Source organism: Salvelinus namaycush, chromosome 23, assembly GCF_016432855.1.
Source record: "Salvelinus namaycush isolate Seneca chromosome 23, SaNama_1.0, whole genome shotgun sequence".
NCBI classification, from domain to species: Eukaryota; Metazoa; Chordata; class Actinopteri; order Salmoniformes; family Salmonidae; genus Salvelinus; species Salvelinus namaycush.
In genome coordinates this window covers 29,773,967-29,800,568 of record NC_052329.1, presented here as the reverse complement: position 1 = coordinate 29,800,568, position 26,602 = coordinate 29,773,967, and the positions used below count along the sequence as shown (strand labels likewise).

The following is a 26,602-nucleotide window of genomic DNA, read 5'->3' as shown; positions in this document are numbered from 1 at the left end:
GCTAACAATGAAGAGGACAGATGGCTTCAGTAATGCACTGAAATAATGCTGATGGGCCACACAGACAACCACACACAGGCACACTAGTGGTGCACAGTTAGAAAGCAGGCAGCCAATAAGAGCGCCAGAGCATTTCAGGCAGACTCATTCACTTCATAGGATGGCAAATCAGGTTTATGGCTTCATCTTGGATTAACTGAGAGCGTCCTCACGGCAGCCAAGATAATAAATAAAAACAAACAAAACATGCACACACACAGCTTGCACAGTTCCCCCACTGATGAATCTAGGCAAGCATTCCTGTCAAGTAGTCTGTCTTTTTCCTGCTGACCCAGCAGGCGCAAAACAGTGACTCCCTGTTCCCTGAGAGACAATGTGCCTGCCTGCCAAAACAGTGACTCCCTGTTCCCTGAGAGACAATGTGTCTGCCTGCCAAAACAGTGACTCCCTGTTCCCTGAGAGACAATGTGCCTGCCTGCCAAAGCAGTGACTCCCTGTTCCCTGAGAGACAATGTGCCTGCCTGCCAAAACAGTGACTCCCTGTTCCCTGAGAGACAATGTGCCTGCCTGCCAAAACAGTGACTCCCTGTTCCCTGAGAGACAATGTGCCTGCCTGCCAAAACAGTGACTCCCTGTTCCCTGAGAGACAATGTGCCTGCCTGCCAAAACAGTGACTCCCTGTTCCCTGAGAGACAATGTGCCTGCCTGCCAAAACAGTGACTCCCTGTTCCCTGAGAGACAATGTGCCTGCCTGCCAAAACAGTGACTCCCTGTTCCCTGAGAGACAATGTGCCTGCCTGCCAAAACAGTGACTCCCTGTTCCCTGAGAGACAATGTGCCTGCCTGCCAAAACAGTGACTCCCTGTTCCCTGAGAGACAATGTGCCTGCCTGCCAAAACAGTGACTCCCTGTTCCCTGAGAGACAATGTGCCTGCCTGCCAAAACAGTGACTCCCTGTTCCCTGAGAGACAATGTGCCTGCCTGCCAAAACAGTGACTCCCTGTTCCCTGAGAGACAATGTGCCTGCCTGCCAAAACAGTGACTCCCTGTTCCCTGAGAGACAATGTACCTGCCTGCCAAAACAGTGACTCCCTGTTCCCTGAGAGACAATGTGCCTGCCTGCCAAAACAGTGACTCCCTGTTCCCTGAGAGACAATGTGCCTGCCTGCCAAAACAGTGACTCCCTGTTCCCTGAGAGACAATGTGCCTGCCTGCCAAAACAGTGACTCCCTGTTCCCTGAGAGACAATGTGCCTGCCTGCGTGCGTGAGTCCGTATGTCTGTCTGCCTCACCTCCCCTGTGAAGGCCTGGGTCCTCACAGCACTATTCAACCTATTGATTTATCTAATGCTGCTGTTAACGTTCCGTCTCCGCGGCCCGGTGTGCCGTGTTCTGAAAGCCAAGCAGCCACAACAACACAATGTGGGCATGGAGAATACCAAGGGGAGAGAAACTTAGTCTCGGAAAAGACAACTGCTTCAATGCTTCAATGACAGCAGGCCGGGGGGGGGGGGTCATTTCAACCACAGTAGCTTGGCTGGCTTCCATGGCTGAAAAGTAGTCTGACTATCTGTGGAAAATGGATTCTATCCACCAGGGATTCAAATCAAACCTTGCTTTAACAAATGTATGGTATCTTAACCATCCATTAAACTATCATGAAATTATTATTCATTCATTTTGTATTAATTCATTTTGAAGTGTCATTACATTAATATAAATACCAGGAACAGCTACTGAGCATCATGAGTAGCATTCTTATTGAATTGATTCACCTGTACATATTCATAGCAAGTATATACAGTGGGGCAAAAAAGTATTTAGTCAGCCACCAATTGTGCAAGTTCTCCCACTTAAAAAGATGAGAGAGGCCTGTAATTTTCATCACTAAATACTTCAACTATGACAGACAAAATGAGAGAAAAAAATCCTGAAAATAACATAATTTGCAAATTATGGTGGAAAATAAGTATTTGGTCAATCTCAATACTTTGTTATATACCCTTTGTTGGCAATGACAGAGGTCAAACGTTTTCTGTAAGTCTTCACAAGGTTTTCACACACTGTTGCTGGTATTTTGGCCCATTCCTCCATGCAGATCTCCTCTAGAGCAGTGATGTTTTGGGGCTGTTGCTGGTCAACACGGACTTTCAACTCCCTCCAAAGATTTTCTATGGGGTTGAGATCTGGAGACTGGCTAGGCCACTCCAGGACCTTGAAATGCTTCTAACGAAGCCACTCCTTCGTTGCCCGGGCGGTGTGTTTGGGATCATTGTCATGCTGAAAGACCCAGCCACATTTCATCTTCAATGCCCTTGCTGATGGAAGGAGGTTTTCACTCAAAATCTCACGATACATGGCCCCATTCATTCTTTCCTTTAAACGGATCAGTCGTCCTGGTCCCTTTGCAGAAAAACAGCCCCAAAGCATGATGTTTCCACCCCCATGCTTCACAGTAGGTATGGTGTTCTTTGGATGCAACTCAGCATTCTTTGTCCTCCAAACACGACGAGTTGAGTTTTTAACCAAAAAGTTATATTTTGGTTTCATCTGACCATATGACATTCTCCCAATCTTCTTCTGGATCATCCAAATGCTCTCTAGCAAACTTCAGACGGGCCTGGACATGTACTGGCTTAAGCAGGGGGACACGTCTGGCACTGCAGGATTTGAGTCCCTGGCGGCGTAGTGTGTTACTGATGGTAGGCTTTGTTACTTTGGTCCCAGCTCTCTGCAAGTCATTCACTAGGTCCCCCCGTGTGGTTCTGGGATTTTTGCTCACCGTTCTTGTGATCATTTTGACCCCACGGGGTGAGATCTTGCGTGGAGCCCCAGATCGAGGGAGATTATCAGTGGTCTTGTATGTCTTCCATTTCCTAATAATTTCTCCCACAGTTGATTTCTTCAAACCAAGCTGCTTACCTATTGCAGATTCAGTCTTCCCAGCCTGGTGCAGGTCTACAATTTTGTTTTTGGTGTCCTTTGACAGCTCTTTGGTCTTGGCCATAGTGGAGTTTGGAGTGTGACTGTTTGAGGTTGTGGACAGGTGTCTTTTATTCTGATAACAAGTTCAAACAGGTGCCATTAATACAGGTAACGAGTGGAGGACAGAGGAGCCTCTTAAAGAAGAAGTTACAGGTCTGTGAGAGCCAGAAATCTTGCTTGTTTGTAGGTGACCAAATACTTATTTTCCACCATAATTTGCAAATAAGTTCATTAAAAATCCTACAATGTGATTTTCTGGATTTTTTTTCTCTCATTTTGTCTGTCATAGTTGAAGTGTACCTATGATGAACATTACAGGCCTCTCTCATCTTTTTAAGTGGGAGAACTTGCACAATTGGTGGCTGACTAAATACTTTTTTGCCCCACTGTACCTTCAGCAGTCTAGCTGCTCAGAACAGAAGCACTGTGCTTCCAATGCAAATTATGATATTTGAATACCCCGCCCTTTCCACGTTCTATATCTAAACCAATAAACTAGAAGAACAGTTGTGGGGAGCACATGAAATCCTGTCAAGTCCTCCTGCAGAGCCGAGCCTGTGGGAGCTGTCTTTGTGGTTCTAATGTTTGTTTATCCAGCCAGGAGGTAGCTGTTAATCTGAGAGACAGAGCCATTTCCCAGACCTCCCATTGCTTTTAAGCGGCACATTTATCTCCTCCTTCCCTCTCTCCCACTGGACACGTCACATGTTTTTTTACGGCGAAGTGCCCTTTTGTGTGTGTATGTGTGTGTGTGTGTGTGTGTGTGTGTGTGTGTGTGTGTGTGTGTGTGTGTGTGTGTGTGTGTGTGTGTGTGTGTGTGAAATGCATCACATATTGCAGTGGGAGCTTGGGAAATGTGGGGTTTGGCGTCACACGTTAAGGAAGAAAGTACAGGACCACTACAGCGTTAAGGGCGTCGCGACCAATATGGCTGCCGAGGTGTTGCACCACTTACGTCTCTTTTTATGGGGAAAACAGAGGTCCAAACAGCAGCTTAACTACGCATTGCAATTTCACTGTTGTTGGTTTGCTCTACGCCGTTACGGTACATTAAACACGTTGGGGGTATTGACGCATCAGGGAAAGCACAGGCAGCCATTTGATAAGGAAGTCCTTGATCTTGTCTCCACTCCCCCTCATCTCGTCTCCACTGAGACACCTTGCAAATAAGAAGGAAATGTGTCAAAAAGCTCTTTGTTAAGAAACCTCTTATTGACGTCCATTTATATTAAGCCAGTTATCTTCCGGGGGACTTTGGAGTTAAGAGAAGGAGTAGAGGTCTTAAGGTCTGATTATCAATCATTACCCAGGGATCTATATTGTCAGGCCTGGGATAAAACTTGGTGTTTCTGGGGCTTTAATTAGCCTAAGCAGCTCGCTGCTGTCAAAAGCTCGTGATATTCATTACGGTAATCCTATTAGCCCCAGCCGAAGATATTAGTAGGGGCTGGGTAGTGGGTATGACTAGAGAGACGGGTGAGAGTGAGTGAATGACGAGTAAGCGCTGACTGGGCTGCTAATGGTCTGTGTAACTGGGCTGCGTCGTTGAGCGCTTCACGTGCTCAACCGTATCCTGGGAGGGTGGGCTGCTCTGTGGGTTGGGTCAGGCTGTGGGGTCACAGACTGGGCAACTGTATTCGTTTAACAAAATAAACTGAGCACCTCAAGCTAATGCTGTAAGGATATGACAACAGAGGCTCTTAGATAGGAACTAATATAGCCTTATATTTACTATTTATTAAATGTAAGGCTCTGGTGACTAATTTAACCACATTTACTGAGTGTACAAAATATTAGGAACACCTGCTCTTTCCATGACAGACTGACCAGGTGAATCCAGGTGAAAGCTATGATCCCTTATTGATGTCCCTTGTTAAATCCACTTCAAACAATTTAGATGAATGGGAGGAAATAGGTCAAATAATTTTAAAGCCTTGAGACAATTGAGACATGGATTGTGTATGTGTGCCATTCAAATGGTGAGTGGGCAAGACAATAGATGTAAGTGCCTTTGAAGGGGGTATGGTAGTAGGTGTCAGGCTCACCGGTCTGAGCGCATCAAGAACTGCAACTCTGCTGGGTTTTTCACGCTCAACAGTTTCCGGTGTATATCAACAATGGTCCACCACCCAAACTTTACACAACTGTGGGAATCATTGGAGTTAACATATAGAGGCATCCCTGTGGAATGATTTTGACACCTTGTAGAGTCCATGCTCCTATGAATTGAGGCTGTTCTGAGGGCAAAAGGGTGTGCAACTCAATATTAGGAAGGTGCTCCTAATGTTTTGTACACTCAGTGTAGTTTACCATATCGTTTTTTAAATGAGCCTATTTCTGATTAATGTGAATGGTGTTGATTAACATAAACTACAGTCCAACCATTTGTTTGTGTTTAACCTCATTACCATTTATAAAAACAATCCAAATCTACAATGAAAGTGGGAATATCACTTTCTACGAGTGGAAGTGTGAAATGATATAGCTTGGGATAACAATGCTAGCCAGAAAGAAAACACACAGTACTATCCTTTGGCTATGGAACATATCAGCCCATTGGGAATAGCAACAGTACTTGAGACTGCAGCATACGGCTGCACTCGGCAACAGAGTCCTGATGAATGTGTGCATGAGCGGTTATTGACACCCCAGGGATACCAAGCCACAACTTCATTAACAGCACATAGATCGGTCATGTCTGACAAGCTGCACTCTCTGGCCCCGACCAACAGGTTGGTTGGGTCAGCCAGCAGACGATAAAACAACATAAACCATGTCGCTGTTCTGACAATCTGAGCGACCCACCTTAGGATATGCTTGCCTCAATGGAGACCATCATAGTTGCGCTCATAGTAGCGCGTTACATGGAGTGGTGTTGTTAGCCTTGCCCAGAGAGAGTAGGGATGACTTTATGAAGTACGCATGTAGCTGTGAATGTTGAGTCAATTGATTTGTAAGAGACTGATATGAATAAAGATATGGTAGTTACAATGTAAAAAAATATTCACAGTGGTGTGTGGTGTGTGTGGTGTGTGGTGTGTAGTGTGTGTGTGGTGTGTGGTGTGTGGTGTGTGGTGTGTGGCGTGTGTGTGTGTGTGTGTGAGTGTGTGAGATTGGGCAGTAACGCTAGGATTCAGATACGGAAGCATGTGTGTTTGGCCATGCCTGTTTAACAAGACAGGGCTGACCGCAGCGAGTCTGTGTGGTTCTTCAGGGAAAGGCCCGAGTTTGCAGAGACAAAAATCATTACCCGTAATTGGCTCAGAATAGACTAATATTTCAGCCATGTTTTGATGGGATTGTGTGTATCAGACCACATTAACCCGGTGTTCCACAGTACATGGCAAGTCTCTCCAGTCTCCACATTCCTTACACAGAAAAAGAGATTCCTCTTTTCAAGGAGGGGTCAATGGTTATGTTCCCCTTTCATTGTATAATGCTTTATTGGGCCGCATGTGGCCACGCAAAGCATGCTGGATATTTGTGACACAGATTCACAGCCAAGGAAGGAGTCCGGGATCAAACCGTCCCCATCTGTTTCAAAACGCAGCAGTTGTACGCCTGTGGCTTCCATATGACAAACAATGTGCGACTCTATCACAACCAGACACTGCTGGGGTCATCTGAGGCCAAACATTCAGATAGGGATAAGAGATACTCCCTTTTGAACGATTCACCCTCTATGCATGTGGTGGACTTATCCGGTATTTAAGCCTACCACTTGAATATGATGGGTTTGACTAATGACTTATAGTGCCTTCAGAAAGAATTCATACCCCTTTTTAATTGATTTAAAATATATATATATTTAACTAGACAAGTCAGTTAGGAACAAATTCTTATTTACAATGATGGACTACTGGGGAACAGTGAGTTAACTGCCTTGTTTAGGGGCAGAACAACAGCAGCCTTCGGTTACTGGCCCAACGCCCTAACCACTAGGCTACCTGCCGCTCCATTAACTTATTCCACATTTTGCTATTACAGCCTGAATTTAAAATGGATGACATTTTATTTTTTTACACACACAATACCCCATGACAAAGTGAAAACATGTTATTAGAAACTTTTGCAAATGTATTGAAAATTAAATACTGAAATATCTGATTTACATGAGTATTCACACCCCTGAATCAATGTTAGAATCACCTTTGGCAGTGATTACAGCTGTGAGTCTTTCTGGGTAAGTCACCAAGAGCTTTGCACACCTGGATTGTACAATATTTTCACATAATTTTTTTATTATTCAAGCTCTGTCAAGTTGGTTATTGATCATCGCTCGACAGACTATTTTCAAGCCTTGCCATATATTTTCAAGACAATTTAAGTCAGAACTGTAACTAGGCCACTCAGGAACATTCAGTATGGTCTTGGTAAGCAACCAGAGTGGCCTTGTGTTATAGGTCATTGTCCTGCTGAAAGGTGAATTTGTCTCCCAGAGTCTGTTTTAAAGCACACTGAACCCGGTTTTTCTCTAGGATTTTGCTTGTGCTTAGCTCTACTCCGTTTCTTTCTATCCTAAAAACATCCCTAGTCCTTGCCGATGACAAGCCTACCCATAACATAATGCAGCCACCCTGATGCTTGAAAATATGAAGAGTGGTACTCTGTGATGTGTTGTGTTGGATTCGCCCCAAATATAACACTTTGTTTTCCGCACAAAGTTAATTTCTTGGTAAATTGTTGGCAGTTTTACTGTAGTGCCTTATTGCAAACAGGATGCATGTTTTGGAATATTTTATTCTGTACAGGCTTCCTTTTTTTCACTCTGTCAATTAGTGTTAGTATAGTGGAGTAACTACAATGTCGTGGATCCATCCTCAGTTTTCTCCTATCACAGCCATCAAACTCTGTAACTGTTTTAAAGTCACCATTGGCCTCATGGTGAAATCCCTGAGTGGTTTCATCCCTCTCCGGCAACTGAGTTAGGAAGGACGCCTGTATCTTTGTAGTGCCTCCGTGTATTGATACACCATCCAAAAGTATAATTAATAACTTCACCATGCTCAAAGGGATATTAAATGTCTGCTTTTTTATTTATTTTTACCCATCTACCAATAGGTGCACTTCATTGCGAGATTGGAAAACCTACCGGGTCTTTGTGGTTGAATCTGTGGTTGAAATTCACTGCTCGACTGAGGGACCTTACAGATAATTTTATGTGTGGGGTACAGAGAGTCATTCAAAAATCATGTTAAAACACTATTATTGCACCATTTAATCAATTTTCAATTCAGGTTTTAACAACAAAATGTGGAAAAAGTGGGTGTGAATACTTTCTGAAGGCACTGTAGTAGAAGATAGTTATGGCCGGATCACCCAATTCGTGTTCAAATAATCAATGTGGGCATCCCTCTCCATAATAACATGAGCATTCTCAACACTGCAAGAGCAACAGAATGCCTGACATGTATAATTCCCTTGCAGGTCAATGTCACTTACTGTGGAAGTGGTGGCGAACATGTACTTGTCCCGGAGCTGGAAGTTGTCCACTCTCTCCAGGATGACTCGGCGGTTCTGCCCGCTCTGGAAGAAGTCGGTGCTGCTGAGGATGCTGGACACCCCCTGGGGCTCGTGCCTCTGGACCAGCACCGTGGTGGGGGAATCGTACGGCTCCACACCCCTAGAAAGATGCAGAAATCAGCGCCAGTCTGTGGCACATAGGTAGGGCCAAGAGTTTCTCTCTGACCACGTGGCCTGACCAAGAAAAACTCCAGGCCTTTGACCGTGAGTTTATATTTACTGACCATGTGAACTGAACAGGAAGGACTTAAGCGCCTTGGAGGTCTTCCCGTTCAGATAACATGGTCTGGGAAAACTCAGGGCCCAACTTAGTCATACCATACAGAGGGACATAAAGTTATGGTTACACACACACACACACACACACACACACACACTCACTGACAGACTCTGAAAAACTGAGAAATGTTTTACGGATTACTGACAATCCTAGTATAGTGGAACGGCCTACGTGTTCCTGTGAACACATTCGAAACTCAGAATCCATTTACCACACACATTGATGTATTTATAGTTTCCCAACTGCACATTTCCAGTAGAAGTTCTGTGTGTGGCCATTTTAAGCTGTGAACTTACGGTAAGCTACAGCAGAACTGAAAGAGGTTTACAGTAGTTTATGATCATCTCCCATAAGGCATTCCAGATTCTCACGGAGTGTTCTCACTAACAATGGAGCCACACAGAGAGAGCCTGGTGTCTTGACTGGCCTATAGCGTGACATTTTAGAGGGGGTCGCATTTTTATGGGAGCAGGCTGTCCATGTAGAGAGGATAAAAAAGACCCAGGTCAGACAAACTTGGGACCTTGCCTGTCTAACGTTAGTTTGGAGACTTTAACTACAACCGGGAAACTGCCAATATTAGAGTTTGGGGCAGAGTTTCAGGCCTGGCCGAAATTAGAGTTTGTTGCATTGCTTTTGGGACTTGTCTATATCAAAGTTTGGGGGCCTTGTCCATCTAGCAGAGTTTGGGGTCTTGTCTGTCTATCTAGCAGAATTTGGGGCTGTGCCTATATCAGAGTTTGGAACTTTGCCTATATGGGCTATCCTTTCAATGTAACGCTGGCAGAGCAGTGGGTTAAAGCTAGCCTATCTAATCCACAGTACACTGCGAAACAAGGACCTCTTTATTCTTTCTATTTATTCTCTCAATACTTCTACCAAACAGGATAAAATGTTTAGGACAAAAAGGAACAAATACATACAATTTGCTGGTTCGAAATGTTTCGACAAATGCTGGTTAAACACGTCCAACAGTGGGATGTGAACCAGACAAAACCCCAGGGCTTACAGCCTTCTTAGCCTGATCTGCAGCGCAGGCCTTTTTCTCTGTGGCCTCCGCAAACGGATTAGACATGGAAAGCCCATAATCGGCTAAGAACTGGACACACATGGTTAAAAAGGAAAACTGGCCATAGAGGCCGAGGAGGAAGAAGCACCAGACAAAGATCTCAATGCAGCTGGTGATGCGGAAGCAGTTAGACAGAGCGGAGTCAGTAGCTGCATCCAGATTTAAACGGAAAATGACTGGTGGAAAAAACACGGCGGAAAAAATATATACTCTTTCTAGCCAATGCTTACACCAATCCAATGCTTTGAAATATGTGGGGAGGAGTGCAGCAGTACACACTTCTGGAGCTGCTTTCCTCCTCAGAAGTCTGCAAAGACTTTCAAGCTTTGTGTGTATAGTTACTGCTTTGGGATGAAATGGTTTGTTCATGTTCGTTGTTGGGTTGTATGGGTATTTGTAGTCTAAATCCTCCCTCTACAACGGTCTCCTGAGACTCTGAGGCTCAGAAGCGTGATCTAAGAGGATCTCCTACGTTCACACTTGGTGGGGGGGAGGGGTGTCATCTCCCAAACACAGGAAAGAGCCCGGGGGGGGGGGGGGGGGGGTTGACTGCAGCGGTAGCTGCGATGTTATCTGCAGTGCTGCCTGGTATTACTGACTACATGATGCCACTTGGACAGGCAGAGTTAAGTGGGGCCCGGGCACTGGCAGACGCAGACAATCATTTATTAATCAATCAGAAAGAAGCCAGTCTGTCCGATGCCCCCCTCAGTCGCCACATATACGACCACCTACACCGTCGGAGAACGCAGGAGGGAGAGAAAAATCAAAAGGGAGAAGGGCTATGTGTCTCTCTCTGCCACCAGAAGATGTGTGCACATGTGTGTACAAATAGTCTGGGGAGATTAAAATGTTGTCAGTAAGGTGAAAATGTTCCGAACGATGCAGATAGAAATACACTGAAAAGAACGGACGTGATTCCTACTTCTACTTGACAGACAAGCTTATACGTTCTACACAATACATTTCAAATCGGAACGTTCTGAAATGTTGCACCCTCCTGAACAGACCCCTGCTGTAGCTGACAAGCAGCATTACATATCTGCAGTGGAGAATGAGAGCCTCTTGTTGTCACCTATTAAAGGCAGAGATCCTGCGAGGGAATGAAAGGGATGTCTAACCCGAACTAACCCTCCGCATCCACGCCTTTAAATCATTAACAGATCGGTCAAATCCTTTTATGGATGGTATTTGAAAGTAAAGCATATTTGTTTTTTTTGTTTGAGTGGGCCACTCTCCTGCCTAGGCCTACTTTACGTGGTGAGAGACACACGGCTGATCTCATTCACAAGGCACTGAATGTGTCGCAATCATCATTAGCGGTATCAGATTGTTTTTGTTTTTTGATCGACTTTGTCTGTGCAAACTCTGCCCATCTGGCACTCCAGCCAGGCTCAAGAAACGTTCAAAAGTATTTGAAAGATTTCAAACACTATTTGAACCGAGATCTGGTTGATAGGAGGGTTCAAAATCATTCACACATAGTGAGCCCCAAATAACAATCAGGTAATCAGTGTCTCTCTCCCTCAGGGACCGTAGTGGCATTTTCTTTGCTTTGTCATTCAATTACAAGGGCCAATCTAATCTATGCATTTAACTTGGAAAGGCAGGGAGTTAGCTCGCAAGCTGCATGCTTGGTAAGCATACAGCGATCAGAAGACATGTTTATCTCTCCACTGTCTGAGGTCTAGTGAGGGACATATTGAGGAGGCAAGCAGTCACAGAACACAGAAAAACAGGAAATAAACAGGAAATGAAGACACACACACACACACACACAGCCCACCCATCCCTCTCACAGATCGTTGCTTTAATGTTTTGCAGACAGTCTGGCACTCAACAGCGACAATTAATTATAACGATGACTGTACATTCTGCCTCTCCTCACACAATCATCACCTTTGTATACAGAGGCATTGATCTTACCAGAAATATGCCTTCACGTGCTCTTGGATCAACACCCATGTCTCTCCAAAATCGTCAGATTTCCATAGCTGCAAAAATAACAGAGGTGGGGGTGGGGAGTAAATGAAGGTCACATGTTGACTGCAGGCTATATATAACTGGCAGAATGTTTGAGAGTCGACCGTTTTCCATCATTTCAGTTGAGCTGAAATGTGAATAATTAGTTAAGGGAAAATTCCACAAAATGTCCTCCGTATTGTATTTTTCAGAGAGACAGTTTAGTAGATGCAGCTGTGACATTTAACCAGTATTTAAATATGCACCATTCTATTTGCAATTATGCAACTGTCCTACATTCAGAAATATCGGCTTTGTTTCTCTAGAACAGCCACACCGTATTATAAATAAAATGCTGTGGGGCTATGGTACGGTAATCCAGCATATGGAGTAGAGCTATTTGTCCACATAGGCATCTAACCCCAAACCTACTGGTGGCCACAGAGCTACTGGCAAAGGAGGAGCCTGATGATGTCTTACAGTACTATAGCCCTGATCATTATAATAGACTCCTCCTACACAAAGATCTCCATCATGAAAAGACTGTTGATCTCAAGGGACTTTCTGGTTAAACATTTTATTTATTTATTTATTATTTATTTTTAAACATGCTTACCTCTGCATGTTGTTAATTGTCTACGTTTCTGTCTGATACTTTTTTTCAAGACAGTGAAGCAGCATTTCTATAGCAGTCAGTTGACTACCTGTTTGTTGGGGTGGGAGCCGTCATAGCCCAGGACCAGGTTGGCTCTCTTGCTGTGCAGCAGCAGATCTGTGGGCTTGAAGGGGATGGAGAACCCCTGGATGGTCTTGCAGAAGTCAAAGGAGTTCCAGAGGTAGCTGTTGGTGCTGTCTGCAAAGAGGTACTGGAACGAGAGAAGGACAAGACAGGCCAAGGTTAGGCTAAATACCCACTGAGGTCTGTTCATGAGTGTTACGGAATGTTAAGCTAGAAATATATTGTGTAGAATAGATATGACATTCTGTCCTGTTGAACAGGGAATCATTATTGCATAACATTTCTATTTGTACCTGCATCTTTCTGAACTGAATAAACCTCTGACGTGGCAAAACTTCAAGCCTGACTGATTTCAACAAACTAGTATAGCAAGAACCGGCCTAATATCTCAATTCTAGATATCTCTAGTCTAGCTACTTCAAAAGACATCCCCACCTCCAAAAACCAAAAATATTCACAGAACTAGTCAGAGATATTTAATTTGAAATGCCTAATTAGAAATTCAGATTACACAATTATACAGAGCTATAATCCCATTTTGTCACTCCTTCCTTTGATCTATTTTTTAGCTGCCTTCCCAATAACTCCTCTATTCTCAACGGCCTCCATTTGGAAACGGGACAGAGCCCCTGTGAGAACAAAAGCTCTGTAGCGCAAGGCACCGAGCGGGAGGTAGTGAAATAGATGGATGCTATGAGATGACGATCCAAAGCTGAAATGATATCTCATACTGTAGATGAGTCACGACTAGGACATAGTAGGTCCCACATGTACAGCACATCAGTGAGAAACTTCAGAGAATAACTCCACTGTTATATCACCATATTCAGTGCCTTCAGAAAGTATTCACACCCCTTGACATTTTGCACATTTTGTTGTGTTACAGCCTGAATTTCATATTCACTAAATTTAGAGTTTGTGTCACTGCCTACACACAATACAGCATAATGTCAAAGTGGGGGGAAAAAAGTGGAAACTTGACAAATTAATATAACAAGTATTCAACCCCTTTGTTATGGCAAGCCTAAATAAGTTCAGGAGTAAAAATGTGCTTAACAAGTCACATAATAAGTTGCAGGGGCTCACTCTGTGTACAATAATAGTGTTTAACATCATTTTTGAATGACTACGTCATTTCTGTATCCCACACATACAGATAATTGTAAAGGTCCCTCAGTCGATTAGTGAATTTCAAACACAGATTCAAACAAAAAGACCAGGGAGGTTTTCCAATGCCTTGCAAAGAAGGGCACCTATTGGTAGATGGGTAAAATAAAAGCAGACATTGAATATCCCTTTGAGGATGGTAAAGTTATTAATTAGACTTTGGATGGTGTATCAATACACTACAAAGATACAGGCATCCTTACTAACTCAGTTGCCATAGAGGAAGGAAACCACTCAGGGATTTCACCATGAGGCCAAGGTGACTTTAAACAATTAGAGTTTAATGGCTGCGATAGGAGAAAACTGAGGAAAGATCAACAACATTGTAGTTACTCCACAATACTAACCTAAAAGACAAAGAAGGAAGTCTGTACAGAATAAAATATTCCAAAACATGCATCCTGTTGCAACAAGACACTAAAGTAAAACTGAAAAACATGTGGCCTGAATACAAAGTGTTTTGTTTGGGGAAAATCCAACACAACACATCACTGAGTACCACTCTTCATATTTTAAGCATGGTGGTGGCTGCATAATGTTATGTGTATGCTTGTCATCAGCAAGGAATAGGGATTTTTTTAGGATAAAAATAAACTGAATAGAGCTAAGCACAGGCAAAATTCTAGAGAAAACCTGGGAGACAAAATCTCCTTTCAGCAGGACAATAACCTGAAACACAAGGCCAAATATACACTGGAGTTGCTTACCAAGACAACATTGAATGTTCACGAGTGGCCTAGTTACAGCTTTGACTTACATTGGCTTGAAAATATATGGCAAGACTTGAAAATGGCTGTCTAGCTAAGATCAACAACCAACTTGACAGAGCTTGAAGAATAAAAAAAAGAATAATGTGCAAATATTGAACAATCCATGTGTGCAAAGTTTTAGACACTCACCCAGAAAGACTCAAAGCTGTAATCATTGCCAAAGGTGATTCTAACATGTATTGACTAAGGTGTGTGAATACTTATACACATGAAAACATGAAATGACCCTGGGAATAGATAAAACATCGCTCAGAGATGCACAACAATTATATAACATCAAAATGGGTGAATCTTTCTTTGAAGAATATGTTATAAATAGGCAGATCCATAACCAGTCCGACTTGTTGTATAAGGATAGGCCCTACATGTAATGTTAGACAGCGGGTTATGCTATAGGCTAACCATTCATTATCTCGGATCCCGCTTAATTCATAAATCACTACCTAAAGTGATCACTGCAATTTATCTCTCAGACACTTTATCATATGCTTCTATAAGGGGAGGCTAGACGGACCCATATTTATCAAGCGTCTAGAGAAGGAGATTTAGGATCAGTTTTGCCTTTTAAATCATAATGAATCCGCTTATTATGGACAGAGATGAATTGATCCTAGATCTGTACTCATACTCTGAAGAGGCTTGCTAAATACGGGCCCGGAATTCACAGCTCAGTGTGCACATGAGAAGAAACCACTAATTTCCCATGGTAATCATCTCCATGATGTTGGGAGCATGTTGCAGACTAAGAGGGTGAAATCCTCCTGCTGTTATACCAGGCAGCCTTGCCTCTCTCTCTGGAGCCCACCTGTCTGCAGATGGATGGCCACAGCCTGCGGCCTCAACAGAGACGCACGCTGATGCAGGGCTCACAAGGCAGGCCACACACAAGTGCCCGCCTGCTAACGGAACAAACTGCACCCACGCAGTGCCAACTTCCCATGCACCCTTACACCTGGAAATAACCTCCACTTGGCTGAGTGCCAGGGGGAATGGCTGGGGGCGGGGCCAGGGCTATGACTCACCGGCACACAGCGAGACATAATCGAACACGGCACCGCACCAAACCTCACGGCACTGCATCGAACAATCTCGAGCTCATGAGTGATAACTACGCATGTACACAAGCACACACCCACAGACACTATATACACCTAAATCAACCCTTAGAAACCACAAGCTCAATAACGTTATGTGCCTTCTGCTGGTTTTGTGGAGATGGGAGAACATGTGAAAAAGCTATACACTCATACTTTGAAAACATAATAAAACCCCTCTGTATCAGGGCAGTTTGCAATATAAAGACAGGCCTTTTATCATCATTCTGCACAGTGAGTGCACAAAACATTTGGAACACCTGCCCTTTCCATGACAGACTAACCAGGTGAATCCAGGTGAAAGCTAAGATCCATTATTGACCTGTTAAATCCACTTCTATCAGTGTAGATGAAGGGGAGGAGACAGGTTAAAGAATGATGTTGAAGCCTTGAGCAATTGAGACATGGATTGTCTATGTGTGCCATTCAGAGGGTGAATGGGCAAGACACAATATTTAAAGCCTTTGAACAGGGTATGTTAATAAAGTGCCAGGTGCACTGGTTTGAGTGTGTCAAGAACTGCAATGCTGCTGGATTTTCACGCTCAACTGTTTCCCGTGTGTATCAAGAATGGTCCTCCCGAGTACCGCAGCAGCCTAACATGCTGACCAAACCGGACACGCGCCCGCGTGCGCCATCACACGCATGTTGATTTTGTCCACCCACACCAGAAGCGATCAGGACACACAGGTTGAAATATCAAAACAAACTCTGAAACAACTATATTAATTTGGGGACAGGTCAAAAATAATTAAACATTTATGGCAATTTAGCTAGCTAGCTTTGTCCTGGTATTTTTATTACATTTATTTTTTATTTAACTAGGCAAGTCAGTTAAGAACAAATTCTTATTTACAATGACGCCTACCAAAAGTCCTCCTGCGGGGACGGGGGCTGGGATTAAAAATAAACTCAAGAATATAGGACAAAAACACACAACACTACATAAAGAGAGGCCTAAGACAACAACATAGCATGGCAGCAACACCTGACAACACAGCATGGTAGCAACACAACATGACAACAACATGGTAGCAACACAACATGGCAGCAGAACAACATGGCAGCAGCACAAAATGGTAGCAGGACAAAACAGGGCACAAACATTATTGGGCACAGACAACAGCACAAAGGGTAAGAAGGTAGAGACAACAATACACACAAGTGTCAGTAAGAGTGTCCATGATTGAGTTGAGGTTGAGGAGAATTGAGGTTTAAGGACAACAAAGTCAAGGTACTGTGGCCATCACAAAGCCCTGACCTCAATTCTATAGAAAATTTGTTGGCAGAACTGAAAAAGCGTGTGCGAGCAAGGAGGCCTACAAACCTGACTCAGTTACACCAGCTCTGTCAGGAGAAATGGGCCAAAATTCACCCAACTTATTGTGGGAAGCTTGTGGAAGGCTACCCGAAACGTTTGACCCAAGTTAAAACTTCTTGTCAATAGGGGGGCGCCATTTCGACTTTGTAAAAATTTGTTCCCAAATTAAACTGCCTCGTACTCAATTCTTGCTCGTAGAATATGCATATTATTATTACTATTGGATAGAAAACACTCTCTAGTTTCTAAAACCGTTTGAATTATTTCTCTGAGTGAAACAGAACTCATTCTGCAGCACATTTCCTGTCAGGAAGTGAGATTTCTGAAATCGAGGTCCCTGTTCTGAGGTCAGTTTATAAGTCCCCATGCAAGCTACGGGGCTACATGCACTGCATACGCCTTCCTCTAGATGTCAGTAAGCGGTGAGAATTTGAATGGAGTGGATTGCACCATCTGGGGCCCTATATAAGACCGTGGAACGGAAGTACCGTTCTTTTCAACGGGGCGCCTGGCGCAAGAGGGACATCACAATGGCGTCCTGCAAAGCTTTCGTTTTAGCAGTTCTATATCTCCGGTCATGTTTTTATTCGTTATAGTTGTTAAAGACATCACAAGGTAGTTAATTTAAACCGACTTATAGCAGTTTATTGCGATTTTCTGGGATTTCTTTGTGACGCGCTATCAGGAGTTGGACACCTTTCCGGCACATAGCTAACGTTAGCGGCTATTTCGACAGGAGAAGAGGACATCTTTCAACCAAAAGACGATTGTTCTGGAGAAAGGACACCTTGCCCAAGATTCTGATGGAAGCTCAGCAAATAGTAAGCAGTCTTTATGCTGTTAATTCGTATTTATGTTGACAAATGTCAAATAATAATTCCGCCATGAATTTCGGTGCGGTCTCGCTTTAGCGCACGCTGTATTGCGCAGTAACGTTAATTTTAAAAATATAACACAGCGATTGCATTAAGAACTAATTTATCTTTCATTTGCTGTCCAATCTGTATTTTTTAGTCAAGTTTATGAATAGTTTTCGATTAGATTAGGTGCCTCTCCAAGATGGCGCCGGACAGATTGCTTGAAGTTTTGGCCACTAATCACATTGTATAACCACGATTTGTGCCGCTAAATATGCACATTTTCGAACAAACTCTATATGCATTGTGTAATATGATGTTATAGGACTGTCATCTGAAGAATTCTGAGAAGGTTAGTGAAAAAATTAATATATTTTGGTGGTTTATACGTTATCGCTATTTTTGGCTTGAATCAATGCTGTTGTGATGTTTGCTATTGTGGTAAGCTAATATAACGCTATATTGTGTTTTCGCTGTAAAACACTTAGAAAATCTGAAATATTGGCTGGATTCACAAGATCTGTGTCTTTCATTTGCTGTACGCTGTGTATTTTTAAGAAATGTTTTATGATGAGTAATTAGGTAATACACGATGGTCTCTGTAGTTATTCTAGTTGCTTTGGTGAGAGTTGTGATGGTGGCTGCAATGGTAAACTATGATTTATACCTGAAATATGCACATTTTTCTAACAAAACATATGCTATACAATAAATATGTTATCAGACTGTCATCTGATGAAGTTGTTTCTTGGTTAGTGGCTATTTATATCTTTATTTGGTCGAATTTGTGATAGCTACTGATGCAGTAAAAAAATGGTGGAGTAAGAAAAGTGGTGTCTTTTGCTAACGTGGTTAGCTAATAGATTTACATATTGTGTCTTCCCTGAAAAACATTTTAAAGATCAGAAATGATGGCTGGATTCACAAGATGTGTATCTTTCATCTGGTGTCTTGGACTTGTGATTTAATGATATTTAGATGCTAGTATTTACTTGTGACGCTATGCTAGGCTATGCTAGTCAGCTTTTTTACTGATGGGGGTGCTCCCGGATCTGGGTTTGGGAGGAATTAGAGGTTAAACTATTTAAAGGCAATGCTACCAAATACTAATTGAGTGTTTGTAAACTTCTGACCCACTGGGAATGTGATGAAAGAAATAAAAGCTGAAATAAATCATTCTCTCTACTATTATTCTGACATTTCACATTCTTAAAATAAAGTGGTGATCATAACTGACCTAAGACAGGGAATATTTACTAGGATTAAATGTCAGGAATTGTGAAAAACTGAGTTTAAATGTATTTGGCTAAGGTGTATGTAAACTTCCGACTTCAACTGTATATGCAGATGATACAGTGTTATACTTAGCTGGCCCCTCCCCAGATTTTGTGTTAAACGCTCTACAACAAAGCTGTCGAAACTGTCGATATAGATACTTTTGTACATGTTTCCTCTAGCATCTTCACAAGGTCCTTTGCTGTTGTTCTGGGATTGATTTGCACTTTTTGCACCAAAGTACGTTCATCTCTAGGAGACAGAACGCATCTCCTTCCTGAGCGGTATGACGGCTGTGTGGTTCCATGGTGTTCATACTTGCGTACTATTGTTTGTACAGATGAACGTGGTACCTTCAAGCGTTTGGAAATTGCTCCCAAGGATGAACCAGACTTGTGGAGGTCTAAAAAAAAAAAAAATCTGAGGTCTTGGCTGATTTCTTTTGATTTTCCCATGATGTCAAGCAAAGAGGCACTGAGTTTGAAGGTAGGCCTTGAAATACATGCACATGTACACCTCCAATTGACTCAAATTATGTCAATTAGCCTATCAGAAGCTTCTAAAGCCATGTCATCATTTTCTGGAATTTTCCAAGCTGTTTAAAGGCACAGTCAACTTAGTGCATGTAAACTTCTAACCACTGGATTGTGATACAGTGAACTATAAGTGAAATAATCTGTAAACAATTGTTGGAAAAATTACTTGTGTCATGCACAAAGTAGATGTCCTAACCGACTTGCCAAAACTATAGTTTGTTAACAAGAAATTTGTGGAGTGGTTGAAAAACGAGTTTTAATGACTCCAACCTAAGTGTATGTAAACTTCCGACTTTAACTGTAAATGGATGAGAGCGCTTCCTACTGCCTGAGCTATGTTGTCGATGTAAATTGAGAAGAGTGTGGGGCCTAGGATCAAGCCTTGGGGTACACCCTTGGTGACTAGCAGTGGCGGAGACAGCAGATGTTCTGATTTTATAGACTGCACTCTTTGAGAGAGGTAGTTAGCAAACCAGGCCAAAGACCCCTCAGAGACACCAATACTCCTTAGCCGGCCAACAAGAATGGAATGGTCTACCGTATCAAAAGCTTTGGCCAAGTCAATAAAAATAGCAGTACAACATTGCTTAGAATCAAGGGCAATGGTGACAACATTGAGGACCTTTAAGGTGGCAGTGACACATCCATAACCTGAGCGGAAACCAGATTGCATACCAGAGAGAATACTATAGACATCAAGAAAGCCAGCCAGTTGATTATTGACAAATTTTTCCAAAACTTTTGATAAACAGGGAAAAATAGAAATAGGCCTATCACAGTTAGGATCAGCTTGATCTCCCCCTTTAATTAAAGGACGAACTGTGGCTGCCTTCCAAGCAATGGGAACTTCCCCAGAGAGGAGAGATGTTAAAAAGGTCAAAGATAGCCGTCTGACCCAGATGTTTTTTGGGGGTCAAGTTGAAGGAGCTCCTTTAGCACCTTGGACTCAGTGACCGCCTGCAGGGAGAAACTTTGTAGCGGGGCAGGGGAAAAAGAGGGAGAAGCATCAGGGCTAGTCGCATTAGAAGGGGTGGGAGATGATGTTGGACGGGCAAGGAGAGGCATGGTTGAGTCAAATAGGAATCTTGACTTAATGAAGTGGTGATTAAAAAGCTCAGCCATGTGCTTCTTGTCAGTAACAACCACATCATCAACTTTAAGGGACATGGGCAGCTGTGAGGAAGAGGGTTTATTCTCCAGTTCTTTAACAGTTTTCCAGAAATTCTTGGGTTTAGACCCACAGAGAGAGAACTGCTCCTTAAAGTAACTAACTTTGGTCTTCCGGATAGCCTGAATGCACTTATGTGCCTGAACGAGAGCCAGTCAACCTGAGTATGCGTGTGCCAAGCCATTCACCAAATGCAATTCTTGAGGTGGAGTATCTCTGCAAGATCACAGTCGAACCAGGGTCTGAACCTGTTTTTAATTCTCATTTTCTTTATGGGTGTGTATTTGTTAACAATATCACTGAAAATATCAAAAAAGAAGGCCCAAGCGGCTTCGATACTCTTTCGTAACCACGTCCCAGTAATGACCAACACATCTGGATTGGAGCTGTGAATCCACACTTTCAATTGATCCATTTTAGGTAATAAGCTTCTAGTGTTAACGTGCAGAAAACCCAGGCTTTTACTAGAACAGAAATCAGTGAAACAGATAGAGCACAAGTCAGAATTGGGGCTAACAACAGTAGATGGGCCAGGGTGTACATGCACATTTCCAGATTTCATCAACAGTAATACAATCAAGGCACAGCAGAGGACAGGGAGAGTTCTGCAGTGTTGATTTATGATATTTGAATGTGCATTAAATAGCAACATGATCATGTAATACAGCAATTTCATCAGGTAACATGAATACAAAGCCGGCGAGAGGTGGTTAGAATAGGACGGGAGTTCAAAAGTGTGTGTAACCAATAGAGAGTCAGAATCCCGAGTGTGGGAACAAGCATAGTCTCCCCCACGGTTGGGTAAACAAGAAAGTTCATAGTCAACAAAGCATGCAGGAGTCATGAGGGAAATAGCAAAATGCACAAGAAAAAAATATATAACGACTTGGGGCTAGCCATTTTAAGTTCAGCGTCACTCGCTCCAACAGTGCCTGTGTGCTGGAGGTGAGTGAAAGCTCTGGAGAGAGGGGGGAGTGTGGCGGGGGTACCAGTACCAGTGAATGGTCTCTGAACAGCAGGAGTTGGCTTCAATGCCTCTGGATTTGGGTGGGGTGGCCTGCCATTTCTTGGGCTCAAAGGCTTCGACACCTCTCACTTCACACCTCAGTGCTAATTGAAGTTGTATCTGGTCTGTCTCAGTTCCAGGTTGGGTGGTGTATTAATCCTACCAGGTAATCTTGTCCAAAATTAGGTTGTAGGTTTGGAGTTTTGATCTGGAGTGAGGGTATCATCCTGTATATGTCCCTGCCTAAATCTATTTTATTTTTGTAAAAACATGCTGAAAAATGCAGAAGCTCATCTGCTCATGACCTCTCTCTCCAGCAGCCAGGGAACATTACCGTATATAAACATTGGGTTGTTAATTTACCTGAAATGAATTTCCTTCTTTGGACTTTATATGGCGGTTGGAAACCAACTTTACAGCATTACTACAACCTACCGGAGTGTGGACCTACGTTCTTCTTTCAATCACCCACGTGGGTATATGCTTCTAAAAACCAATGAGATTTGAGATGCAGGACTTGCAACGTGTTGAGCGTCACAAATAGAACCAACTTCTATTTTAGCGCCTGGCCACGCAGACGCTCGCTGTCACGCTCAAGCAGTGTGGGTGCAATGATTGAATAACATGTATTTGTACATTTATTTTGGACGCGAGCGGTTTGGTCAGCATGTAAGGGAAGATCATGTGACATCCTTATGACAAAAACGTGCAAAAGTACTTTACGCATATTGCTGCAAGACATATTTCCCTCTGTTGGATGCATATTTTTTTCTTGTTATCTGGTTTCTAGATGATTGCCGGTTCAATATCCAAGTATATAGAAACAATGACATTGACAAGCACAGAGGAAGTGCTGTTATTCTCTCTGTGACATCACCTTGTAAGCAAACTTATATGGTGTGCTGCAAGAATGGGGACCAAGGAGTTTCTGCTAAACCACTGGTAAGCATACATTTTGAAATGAAGTGCTTACATCTACGTTACATTTAACGTATGGCTTAATTTCACATTTTACAGCTGAACTTCCCACAAAGCAATGGACACCCTCTGTACAGTCTCTGTAGCCTTAGTTTGGGTTGACAACTGGGTTGGGTTCAGCAGTCGTTCAAGAAAAACAAAAATCGGTGTTCTCCTTATGAGATAAGATCAGGAAGTACATTCCCACTTCATAGTTTCTCCCTACTGAACACAACCCAGGTGTGATTATTACTGTACCTTCATACTAGAGGTCGACCGATTAATCGGAATGGCCAATTAATTAGGGCCGATTTCAAGTTTTCATAACAATCGGAAATCGGTAATTTTGGACGCCGATTTTTTATTTATTTATTTTTTACACCTTTATTTAACTAGGCAAGTCAGTTTAGAACACATTCTTATTTTCAATGACGGCCTAGGAACGGTGGGTTAACTGCCTTGTTCAGGGGCAGAACGACAGATTTTTACCTTGTCAGCTCAGGGATTCAATCTTGCAACCTTACGGTTAACTAGTTCAACCTGCCTCACGAGGAGACTGCCTGTTAGGAGAATGCAGTAAGAAGCCAAGGTAAGTTGCTAGCTAGCATTAAACTTATCTTATAAAAAACAATCAATCAATCATAATCACTAGTTATAACTACACATGGTTGATGATATTACTAGTTTATCTAGCGTGTCCTGCGTTGCATATAATCGATGCAGTGCGCATTCGCGAAAAAGGACTGTCGTTGCTCCAACGTGTACCTAACCATAAACATCAATGCCTTTCTTAAAATCAATACACAGAAGTATATATTTTTAAACCTGCATATTTAGCTAAAAGAAATCCAGGTTAGCAGGCAATATTAACCAGGTGTAATTGTGTCACTTCTCTTGCGTTCATTGCACGCAGAGTCAGGGTATATGCAACAGTTTGGGCCGCCTGGCTCATTGCGAACTAATTTGCCAGAATTTTACGTAATTATGACATAACATTGAAGGTTGTGCAATGTAACAGGAATATTTAGACTCATGGATGCCACCCATTAGATAAAATACGGAACGGTTCCGTATTTCACTGAAAGAATAAATTTTTTGTTTTCGAGATGATAGTTTCCGGATTCTACCATATTAATGACCTAAGGCTCGTATTTCTGTGTGTTATTATGTTATAATTAAGTCTAGGATTTGATAGAGCAGTCTGATTGAGCGATGGTGGGCACCAGCAGGCTCGTAAGCATTCATTCAAACAGCACTTTCGTGCGTTTTGCCAGCAGCTCTGCTGTTTATGAATTTAAGCCTATCAACTCCCGAGATTAGGCTCGTGTAACCGATGTGAAATGGCTAGCTAGTTAGCGGGGTGCGCGCTAATAGCGTTTCAAACGTCATTCGCTCTGAGACTTGGAGTAGTTGTTCCCCTTGCTCTGCATGGGTAACGCTGCTTCGAGGGTGGCTGTTGTCGATGTGTTCCTGGTTCGAGCCCAGGTAGCGGCGAGGGGAGGAATGGAAGCTATACTGTTACACTGGCAATACTAAAGTGCCTATAAGAACATCCAATAGGCAAAGGTATATGAAATACAAATCGTATATAGAGAGAAATAGTCCTATAATTCCTATAATAACTACAACCTAAAACTTCTTACCTGGGAATATTGAAGACTCATGTTAAAAGGAACCACCAGCTTTCATATGTTCTCATGTTCTGAGCAAGGAACTTAAACGTTAGCTTTCTTACATGGCACATATTGCACTTTTACTTTCTTCTCCAACACTTTGTTTTTGCATTATTTAAACCAAATTGAACATGTTTCATTATTTATTTGAGGCTAAATTGATTTTATTGATGTATTATATTAAGTTAAAATAAGTGTTCATTCAGTATTGTTGTAATTGTCATTACTACAAAAAAAATATTTAAAAAATAAAACGGCCGATTAATCGGTATCGGCTTTTCTTGGCCCTCCAATAATCGGTATCGGCGTTGAAAAATCATAATCGGTCGACCTCTACTTTGTACACTCAGTGTAGGTACCTCTACGGTCTTCAGCCACTTACCCTCTTATTGTCAGCGGGGCTGTGATAGAACTGGGAGATGACCTGCTTGTTCCCCTCTTTCTCCTTCTCCCCACTCAGCTGAAACTTCTCTGAGATGGGGGAGAAGCTGGTTCCATAGTCGTAAGACACGTACACCTACCATGTGACAGAGGAGAGAGGAAAGAGGTGAGAACATGGAAGTGATGGTACACGGTAAACAAGTGAAATCCGCTATCACAGTACTTTTTGATGTGATGCTTTATGGACAGGAAAAATGAGGCTTGTCAAGTTCGATTTCTTTAATGCTTTTTGATGAAGGACACATTTCTAGTAGAGGACAAACTTATTTTAGAATGGTGTATTGGGAGGGAGGCCATTAACTGACTCTGTAAAAGGAATCAAAGCATTTAGGCAGTAGCTAGACTTTCCATCTACGGAGAGAAACACAATACTTAGGAAAAAGCTTTGTCCATGTTAAGTGCCATTAGAGTGGAACTGTAGTTCCTTTAAGAGAGAACTCCAATCCAGAATGTTAAGAGGTGTTTAGTGTTCCGTGCTGTTCTGTTCTGTCCTGCAGATTCTACCCCAGACAATACATGAGTGAGGTCAGAGCTCTCAGATTCCCATCAGAGTGCCAAAGACCAAGGAGCTCAGACCACAGAGAACAGCACACAAAGCCCACTGAACCCACAACGCCGACTGGAAGTCATGTCGAGGAACATACTGAACTGGGAGTGGAGAGAGACACAAAACTAACAATTCTTGTTCAAACAAACTGTCCTTCACCAGTGGTATCTCTGCAGTTTAATATAAACAACTTGTTTTTCAAAGGGCATCACATCTCAAGTTAACCCCTTGAGGAGCAAAGGAGGTCTTTCTTACACTGTGAACAAAAGCAGTGGGGGTTGTGTGGGTTACTGTAGGCTGAGCGTGAGTATCAGACAGCATAGGGAGCTGATATCATCAAAAGCAGAAAGAGTAGAGCAAGAGAGATGTAACAGATGGAGGGATTCATCCATGGCTCAGTGAATCTGATCGAGGAGAGGAAGCGCACGGCTGGCAGGCAGGCAAGGCCATCTCATTAGCACAGTGGAACAGGTCTGGGCCTTGCAGCACTGACATCATGTGGCCTGTCACTGACCAATGGGCTCCCATGCGCGCACACAATAACACGCACGCGTGCACGCACACAAACACACATGGATACACAAACACTACATTACACAACCAAACTGTGGTTAAACCAGTATTGTCATTTCTGCCATGGTACCTTGAACAAAGGAGTCTTCATTTGAATGGGGGGAAAAAATCTGAAATGTACAGTCCATAGTAAGGTTGAAAAGAGGGCAATGTGAACTGAGAGGGAAGGAGAAGATTCAAAGTGGCTGAAAACAGCACGGCTGTAAAGCAGCATGCAGGCGGTATGCTATGTAGTGGTGGATAGGTTCATGGATATGTTTGTTTCGCGTGATTGTGGATCCCCATCCCGCACACAAGGTGTGTTAATGTACTTACAGGAAATGTAGGCTACTACATTAGTGTACTCACAGGAAGTGTACTACTGTATTCGCAGGAAGTGTACTACTGTGTACTCACCGAGCTAGTCTTGGGACCTGTGGCTCCGACACTGTCTCTGGCCAGCGCCACGATGACATTGCTCTTCTCCCCGGCCCAGTGCACCACCATCTGGTTATGGGAATCGTTCAGGTTGGCCTGCAAAGAAAAGAACAGTCTCTCAACTGACCTGATATATTTTTGTTCTGCTTAATCAAAATGCAGCTCAACACGAGGCCAATGAATTAGGCAACTATCTGATAGATTACAGTCGCTTTTACCTCCGATAAACGTCCTTGGACCAT

The 26,602-nt window shown here is 42.9% G+C and overlaps 1 protein-coding gene across 1 annotated transcript in view; it reads right to left on the bottom strand.

Annotated features, from left to right (window-relative positions):
• The window catches only part of LOC120018629 (sortilin-related receptor-like), a 67,124-nt gene extending 41,090 nt beyond the window's left edge, over positions 1–26,034 (bottom strand). Inside the window, exons 1-5 of the mRNA XM_038961833.1 lie at positions 26,014–26,034; positions 24,765–24,899; positions 12,524–12,685; positions 11,784–11,851; positions 8,428–8,608 (exon numbers count right to left, since the gene is read on the bottom strand). Coding sequence (XP_038817761.1) covers positions 8,428–8,608; positions 11,784–11,851; positions 12,524–12,685; positions 24,765–24,899; positions 26,014–26,034 — 567 coding nt within the window. The remainder of the gene's footprint in view (positions 1–8,427; positions 8,609–11,783; positions 11,852–12,523; positions 12,686–24,764; positions 24,900–26,013) is intronic.
• Positions 26,035–26,602: the final 568 nt, after the last annotated feature.